The 8,727-nt window shown below is 43.1% G+C and overlaps 1 protein-coding gene across 11 annotated transcripts in view; it reads right to left on the bottom strand.

Moving 5' to 3' along the window:
• Positions 1 to 8,727, bottom strand: part of SYNE2 (spectrin repeat containing nuclear envelope protein 2) — a 405,273-nt gene that overhangs the window by 50,343 nt on the left and 346,203 nt on the right. For all 11 annotated transcript variants that reach the window (XM_017533965.2, XM_017533967.2, XM_017533970.2 and 8 more), the window contains 3 exons: positions 7,559 to 7,714; positions 5,419 to 5,577; positions 4,165 to 4,331 (listed from right to left, as the gene is read on the bottom strand). In XM_017533965.2, the coding sequence (XP_017389454.1) occupies positions 4,165 to 4,331; positions 5,419 to 5,577; positions 7,559 to 7,714 (482 nt within the window). The remainder of the gene's footprint in view (positions 1 to 4,164; positions 4,332 to 5,418; positions 5,578 to 7,558; positions 7,715 to 8,727) is intronic.

The following is an 8,727-nucleotide window of genomic DNA, read 5'->3' as shown; positions in this document are numbered from 1 at the left end:
TGAGATGGAGTCTTGCTCTGTTGCCAGGCTGGAGTGCAGTGGTGTAATCTCGGCTCACTGTAACCTCCGCCTCCCAGGTTCAAGCAATTCTCTTGCCTTAGCTTCCTCAGTAGCTGGGACTATAGGCCCACGCCACCACGCCCAGCTAATTTTTGTATTTTTAGTAGAGATGGGGTTTCACCATGTTGGCCAGGATGGTCTCAATCTCTTGACCTCGTGATCTGCCCACCTTGGCCTCCCAAAACGCTGGGATTATAGGCATGAGCCACTGCACTGGACTAGCCAATCTTAATTTTAACAAGAGATGCTATTCCCTGCCAAAGGGCCAAAGCAGCAGAATACTGTGGGCAGGATGGAAAAGGGTGCATGGTGTCCTGGATCTGGTGGGCAAATGAAGCCATTAGGGAGCCCTGCAGAGCGGGTTCTTGTTGCCACTGTTCAAACATAAAGTCTGCAGCCTGTTCTTCCAACCCTTCCTTTCCTTTGTACAATGCCCAGGGTGAAGTCAGCATCAGGGATTCTATGTAAGGCTGATTTATGACAGGTCCAAGTTCGCTGCCTCAACCCACAGATTCACCTGAACAATAAACTTAGCTAAGAGCTTCTCAGCCTAGCCCTTGCTTTAAAATAAGAAAAATGATTCCCTCCCAAATTCCTCAGGGCCGAAGGTATTAGGTACTCAACATGTACTGCTCATTGCGGTGTTTCAAATGAGAGGGTCTGGGCTGTCAGGGAGGGGACACTGCCTGAGTTGAAATCCCGGTTGAGTCACATGCTGGCTGTGTAACTATGGGTAAGTTACTTAGCATCAGTCCTCAGTTTCCTTATCTGTGTATAAAATGGGGCAATGATATTTACATTTCAGAATCACAATGTTTAAGTGAAATCATACACAAAAGGCATATTAAGAATACAGGCAGCTGACGATACATTTGCTATTATTTCAACTCCTTTTTCCCCCAATTGTTCTTTCCAAAAAGATTAACACAGTTTCACCCACTGTTTTATCTCTTTCCCACCAAAAGGTTGGCTGAAGACAGGCAGCCAAAGAGGCAGTGAGGAAAGCAAACAGCTTGTTACACTCCACTGTGATATAAGCAGAGCATGAATGATTAAGAATGGACGGTCTAGCCCTCAGGAAACATTAGCTAGATCTTGATCCTGTATGATCCATGAACAGGCATGATGCCATCCTACCTTCGACTAGTGCCAAGGGCCCGAGAAGACTTAGGCTATAAAGGCGACCACGAAGATACAATTTATCCCACAAAAATTATCTTATTCTTAACGAACGCACTAAAACATTTCTTCATTTCAACAAACATCTGACGCACTGTTCTAAGCTTTGAGAATGAGGTAGTCCAGTCGCAGGCCTCCCTGGGAAAGATCTCTCATCACTAGATGTAACTGACAGAATCATCTTCCACTCAATAAACATGTGACTTAAGAGTCTTCTTGCCGGGCGCGGTGGCTCAAGCCTGTAATCCCAGCACTTTGGGAGGCCGAGGCGGGTGGATCATGAGGTCAAGAGATCGAGACCATCCTGGTCAACATGGTGAAACCCCGTCTCTACTAAAAATACAAAAAATTAGCTGGGCATGGTGGCGCGTGCCTGTAATCCCAGCTACTCAGGAGGCTGAGGCAGGAGAATTGCCTGAACCCAGGAGGCGGAGGTTGCGGTGAGCCGAGATCGCGCCATTGCACTCCAGCCTGGGTAATAAGAGCGAAACTCCGTCTCAAAAAAAAAAAAAAAAGCCGGGCGCGGTGGCTCAAGCCTGTAATCCCAGCACTTTGGGAGGCCGAGGCGGGTGGATCACGAGGTCAAGAGATCGAGACCATCCTGGCCAACATGGTGAAACCCCGTCTCCACTAAAACTACAAAAAATTAGCTGGGCATGGTGGTGCGTGCCTGTAATCCCAGCTACTCAGGAGGCTGAGGCAGGAGAATTGCCTGAACCCAGGAGGCGGAGGTTGCGGTGAGCCGAGATCGCGCCATTGCACTCCAGCCTGGGTAATAAGAGCGAAACTCCGTCTCAAAAAAAAAAAAAAAAAAAAAAAAAAAAGAGTCTTCTTATGGGAAAGTAATGAAAACAACCACTCCATAAATGCTGGCCCATGTGTCATGTGCTGGCCCTATACCAAAGGTGTGACGCATATCCTCACAGCTGACAGCAGGAAGGTCCTCTGATGTGAGCCAATTAGACCCATTTTGTAGGTTTAGAAACTGAAGCTTAGAAAGGTTAAATCACACACTCAAGATTCCACAGTGAATAAGTGGGAAAGTCAGGAATGGTTCAAAACTTGTGCTCTTAATCCTTACTTAGGTTTCCACCATGTATTTCTGTAGATTTTTTTTTTCCAAATTGGCTGTGGAGAGAAGTTCAACTTGGACCAGTCTATGTTGCCAGCCAAATCCCCCTAATATTTGTCTTCAGCAAACCCTCCACTGCTAAGGAACCAGGCATAACTCAGATTTTTTTTAGGAGGCTAAGTATTTAGCTGAGATTTAAAGTCTTTAGGCCAGGTGCGGTGGCTCACACTTGTTATCCCAGAACTTTGGGAGGCCAAGCCAGGTGGATCATGAGGTCAGGAGTTCAAGACCAGCCTGACCAATATAATGAAACCCTGTTTCCACTAAAAATACAAAAATTATTTTTAGTGGAAATAAAATGGTGGTGGCATGCACCTGTAATCCCAGCTACTCGGGAGGCTGAGACAGGAGAATTGCTTGAAACCAGGAGGCAGAGGTTGCAGTGAGCTGAGATCGCACCACTGCACTCCAGCCTGGGCAACAAGAGCAAAAACTCTGTCTCAAAAACAAAAACAAACAAACAAAAGTCTTCTAAGATTTGTCCCCAGCCTATCCTTCTAGCTCATCTCCTATGCTGGGGTCAGTAGGACTTCTCATCACTTCCTGAATGGCTTTGATGCTGCTCTACTCTGTACCGCTTTGCTCTCAACATATGTGTCACCCTCTCTGCCACCAGTAACCGCCAGGAATCGCAATCCCTCATTCAGGACCATCTGGGAACACAGCTATTCTGTTAGGCTCTTCCTAATCCCAGGAAGATGGGATCTGAGCTCTCAAACCACTTGGTTTTACAGCTGCTCAGATACCTACTCCCATTAAGGTAACTGACGCAGCTTACTTTCTGCCTGTAGTTCTCATAGCATTTAGCCCAGTGCCTCTGTTGACTGACTCAGGTTCACTTATGGTTTCCAGTAAACAATGAGGTAAAGAAGATGCCAAATTATGAAGAGTATCTTACTTTCATCACCCCCCAAATTCTTTATTCACCTTATAGGTTCTCCTGTATATTCCAAATTTGATATATTGTTTTGAATATTTATATTCAAAACATCTGCTCACACTGCTACAGAAAGAACCCGTGTGGCCAGTGGAAACACAGCTGCACAAGTGGTCCCAAGGCCAAGTGACTGTTCTCTGTATGCCAGGTAGCCACAGAAAAAACATCCACTTGGAGTTTGTCTTCAGAGAGGGAATTTGAAGACAAGACATTTAAGAACTTTGGGTATCATCGTCATTTTGAGAGAGAAAATTATCAGTTCTATTTCTGATAAGACTACACTGGCAAATACAGCTTTGATTTGCGGTCTTCTGATTTAGGACGTGGTTGTGCCCAAATCCACACCCTAGGACAAGATGACCATGAGAGACCTGACACTCTGAGCCCATATGTTACAGAAGACTCCTGCCCCTGCCTTGAGTGCAGGTAGTGGGGCAGTCATGGGCCCCCAGTCTCCAGATTCTGGGCCTGGGCCCTGACCTGCCTGATTTGCCATACTGAGGCAGGAACAACAGGTATGATTTCACTGTGGGGACATGCACATGCTAACACAGTCAGAATTTATAAACAATAACCCCTCCCAAGGATCCCTTTCCAAATAAGTTTCCAACTCTCATTTAAAACTACTCTAATTCATGTGAAGTTGTAAGCTAAAGAAGAAATACTAACATGGAATATACTAGCACATAACTTTTTAAATAATATAGAAAGAATTACCACTAATTTTTATCAGCCTTTGCCTTAATCTGTAAACTTACAAAATTGCTGGATCATGTTAGAGGAAGCTCAGTTTACTAGATCTGTAAAATAATCACTGTTCCTGGAGAGTAAGAATCATTTTTAGGCCATTTCTTACCTTGATCCGATGACATCAAAAAGATGTTGCCAACGATCGTTAACTTTGTTGAGCTTGTCATCGATCTCAGCTGCTCTCGATTTGTTGCTGGCCTTGATCAACTGGTCACCCATCTGCTTTAACTGTAACTTGTTTTCACTAAACAAGTTTATTTCTTCCATGCAGTCCTGGCAAAGGCACCAAAACACAAAGCCTGGATTATTACCCGAAAGTCGTTTCTTCTCCTGCCACAAACATACAGAGTTGCCTCTTGAAATTAAAAAAAAAAAAAAAAAAAAAATCGGCCAGGCATAGTAGCTCATACTAATAATCCCAGCAGTTTGGGAGGCCGAGGCAAAAGGATCACTCAAGTCCAGGAGTTCAAGACTAGCCTTTGCAACCCAGTAAGATCCCACTGTTTCCTCTCACCGATTTCTTCTAACCTACTTGGGAGCTGAGGACAACTGGGCATAACTAATTAGCCTGCTATGGGTTACAGTCTCCTTGAGGTTTGACTGAGTGGTGTTTTGGGTGACTGTAGCAAGAATGTTCTTATTATCTTTCCCTGTGGGGATTAGTTACCATTTGAAAATTATGAGCCTTGCTGCTGTTGGCCTCTCCCCTTTGGCCAGGGGAGCTTTTTTTTTTTCTTGAGACAGAGTTTTTGCTCTGTTGCCCAGGCTGGAGTGCAATGGCACGATCTTGGCTCACTGCAACCTCCACCTCCCAGGTTCAAGCAATCGCCCTGCCTCCACTTCCCAAGTAGCTGAGATTACAGGCACCCACCCCCACAGCAGACTAATTTTTGTATTTTTAGTAGAGACGAGGTTTCTCCATGTGTCAGCCAGGCTGGTCTTGAACTCTTGACCTCAGGTGATCCACCCACCTCGGCCTCCCAAAGTGCTAGGATTACAGGCATGAACCACTGTGCCCAGCCAAGGGGAGCTTCTTAATAACTAGAGAAACTCTAACTCACTTGGGCAAGAGCTGATGTGTAAGGATATGTAAGCCCCTTCCCTGGCCAAACTTCCTAATGGAGAGAAAGCAACTCTTTTCAGTACCATGCCCACTGCCAGTGGTCTCATACTCCCATCTCTCTGGAACCTTCTCTCTTCTAACTGTTCTCTCAAAAGGATCAAAAACAGTGAAGTCCTTTCAAATTTCTAAAATTCCCGGGAACATACCTGTAACATTCCACCTGTTTGGGCCTAGGAGAGAGGAGAATGGAGAATTCCATTGTAGTCATAACTACATCCACCTGGTGTCCTCCCTTACCTTCTGTAACTTTTCAATCATTTCTTCGATACTAATATCTGCTGTCTGTAGAACCTTGTTTTCCATCTGCACCAGCCAGGCACACAACTCTTTATTTTTTTCATTGAATACAATCCACGAATTGAGTCTGTCTTCAATCTCCTGTTTACGTATAGCCACCTGCGAATGAAAATGCATTTGGCAGCTCAGTATCACCAGGAAGGAAAGCACCCGCTTCTCTCTCTCACATCAAAAAGACTGAGTTTCATTCATTTTAATCAGTAGCTCTCTACATGTACACTTCTGTTTTTGCCTCTTAAAAACCTAGAATTTAGCATCAACAGATGTTCCTTACACCTGTGATAAATGCCGTAAAAAGTAACAAAATAGAGACTGCAACTGAACGGACTGTTTTACCCAATACACGTGTGTTACTATCCAGTTACATTAAAAATTAGAAACAGGAACGGCTAGATGAACATATAACCCAAATCCTTGCCCTTTTAACAACAAATTAAATCCTTATACCTACATAAGGACAATGTCCTGTCTATTTAATTTAAAAACTATTAATCCAGATATAATGTAAATCAGACATTTATAATGCAAATGGACCAGGAAAACTACATCCATTTAAATGTGCTAGTGTTATGCTGCGAAACAAAGCAAAACCAAAAACAACGCACATCACTCATGTAACCCACTTTCCCATTATGCACTGTGGCTTTTGGATGGACACCGTGGAAACATCACCAGCAGCTGGTCCGCAGAAAGCAGGCTGACCCAAAATACGCAATACCCATTATGTGTAAGTAACCTCTAAACCGACATCAGCTAAGGGTCCTCTTCCTTAAAGGTTTCCATTTTACCACTTAAATATAAATTTAAGTAATGTAAATCATCCTTATTAGATGGAAAAAAGTATTCCCACGTTTTAAGAATCTTCAAGAATCTTAGAGTTAAAAGGGGGTGGCTAAGAGTTCTTTTGGTAAAGTTTTGACACCCCAGTATATGGACCAGGAAATCAAGGTTGAATTCTCTTGAGATTTTCCTGCTGTTTATAAAGAAACCTCTGCTCTTTTCAGAGGAGGAAATACTAATGCTTATATATCCTACCCAGCCAAATGTGTTAAAAAGGCTTGAAAAACTATCCTAGAAAAACAAGTGTTGTGTTTCCATCCCTCAGGGCATCTGTTTATTCTAGCTCTTAAAACCGCTGGCATTTTGCACAGTGTCCTTCTGACTGATTGGTTTCATAATAGTAACAATCAGGAACATCTGGGTTCCAGTCTTCCGGTCTACCTTAACTTTTAGAATACTTTTCATATATTCTAAACATTTCCTTTTACATAAAATTTGAAAAGTTCTAAAAGAACATTTAAAATTAGGGTACACTGTGAATATAAAATACTAAAATCAAGAAGGACAACGTATCTGAATTTCAACTTTTTAAACACACCTCTTAATTATTCACACAAATGAGATTAAGGAATTTATTTTCATTAGAATTCCATGCTCTTAAAACAAAGATCTTTAAGACTATTTGAATCCCTTAATTCAATCTTGATCCTGTCACAAGCATATACCATATAATACTCTATTACTAGAATCCCATTCTTAATAAGTCGAAGTAATCCACTGAGACACAACGTAGCAGCTGGTCATTTCTCTTAGAGAATTTTACAAACCAGCTACTTGAAATAAACATCAGATTGCATATGAATGCAGAGTACGCATAGGAAATGCTCCCATGCCTGCTGGGCACTAAGGAAGACTCCTGCTGTTAGGCCCAGAAGAGACTCCTAAAGGACCTTTTCACTGGGTCCTGCTTCTGATACACTGATTAGGACTTGGTACCTACACAAGCCAGAGAGCAGTCTACACATCTGATCAGAACTGCAATTTTTTGTCTCCACTTAAGGTGACTTTTTAAAAAGCTTATTAAAAGCGTGCAAAGTTCTAGCATGTAGCGCTAGAGAAACAAAAGGGCCAAATCTGTTAAACCATGTTGCTGCCTTCCAAAGGAGCAGCAGCTGGGCCAGGGGTCCCACTGAAAAGGGCCTCCGGTTCAATGAAATTAAGCTGCTTTCTACTTTGTCTGGCCTTCAGAGACGTTTCAGTCCACTCCCATGCAGCCGTGCCCTGCAGTGAACTAACTTACCCTAAAGCAGAGGTCCTCCCATTGTTTGTGCAAATGCTCTATTTGCTCCTTCAAAACCATCACGTCTTCCACGAGAACGTGCCGGGTTAAGTCCGTCTTCATAGTTTGAAGTTCTTTCAAGTTCTGAGTCCAGCTAGCCAAAGACTTTTCTAGTTCCTGCATTTAAGCACAAGAAGGGGGTAAAAAGCCTTTAACTCAAGCGGCTGTTGTTTCCAAACCTGTAGGCTAATCCTTTGATTAGGCTCTGGGGGAGGGGAGGCCAGGAAAGGGGGAGGGACCTTCTGAATGGGAAACAGCCCCAGGCGAGCGCCTGCAGTCTTCGTTGGCCGGTACTCCACCACCTTTTTCTCAAAGGAAAACTCTTCCACCTTTATTTTCATTTCCTCAGGTAGCTCTGATTTTGATAGAATTTATTCTATTTTAAGGTCATGCAGGTCTTTATTTAGAGGAAAGTGTATTTGGAGTCTAATAATCTTTACACGCACACACATACGCACACACATAATTTTTAATCCTGAAACTACATTTCAGATAGATATAAAGTGTGATTTTCCATTAAAAAAACCAAAAACCTAAGAAATGTATTGCTGCTACTGTGACAATCATGTAACAGCAACGACTTCTGTTCCAAAGGAATTATTTTTGGTTAACTTTTGAAAAGAATGAGTGAGTATAATGGAAGAAAAAAATAAACGCTTCTAATTGGCAAAGATTAGTTAGCAGATAATTTTCTGGCCATGGAAACATCTATCTTAAAATGAAGCATTGGCAGTCTCAGTGGCTCATGCCTGTAATCCCAGCACTTTGGAAGCCCAAGGTAGGCGGATCACATGAGGTCAGGAGTTTGAGACCAGCCTAGCCAACATGAAACCCCACCTCTACTAAAAATACAAAAATTAGCTGGGTGTGGTGGCGCACACCTGTAATCCTAGCTACTTGGAAGGCTAAGACAAGAAAATTACTTGAACCTGAGAGGCAGAGGTTGCAGTGACCTGAGATTGCACGTCACTGCACTCCAGTCTGGGCGATGGAGAGTGAGACTGTCTCACACACACAAAAAGAAGCATCTGTCAAATTGAAATCTACAATTTACTCAACAGAATTACTTTCACAGCAGGGAAGGTAAAAGGAAACAGCCAAAAAAACACTCAAGGGTCCGCCAGGTTTTC

Source organism: Cebus imitator, unplaced genomic scaffold, assembly GCF_001604975.1.
Source record: "Cebus imitator isolate Cc_AM_T3 unplaced genomic scaffold, Cebus_imitator-1.0 Scaffold83, whole genome shotgun sequence".
NCBI classification, from domain to species: Eukaryota; Metazoa; Chordata; class Mammalia; order Primates; family Cebidae; genus Cebus; species Cebus imitator.
Note: the sequence above shows the minus strand (reverse complement) of the source record. Positions and strands in the feature narration are given on the sequence as shown.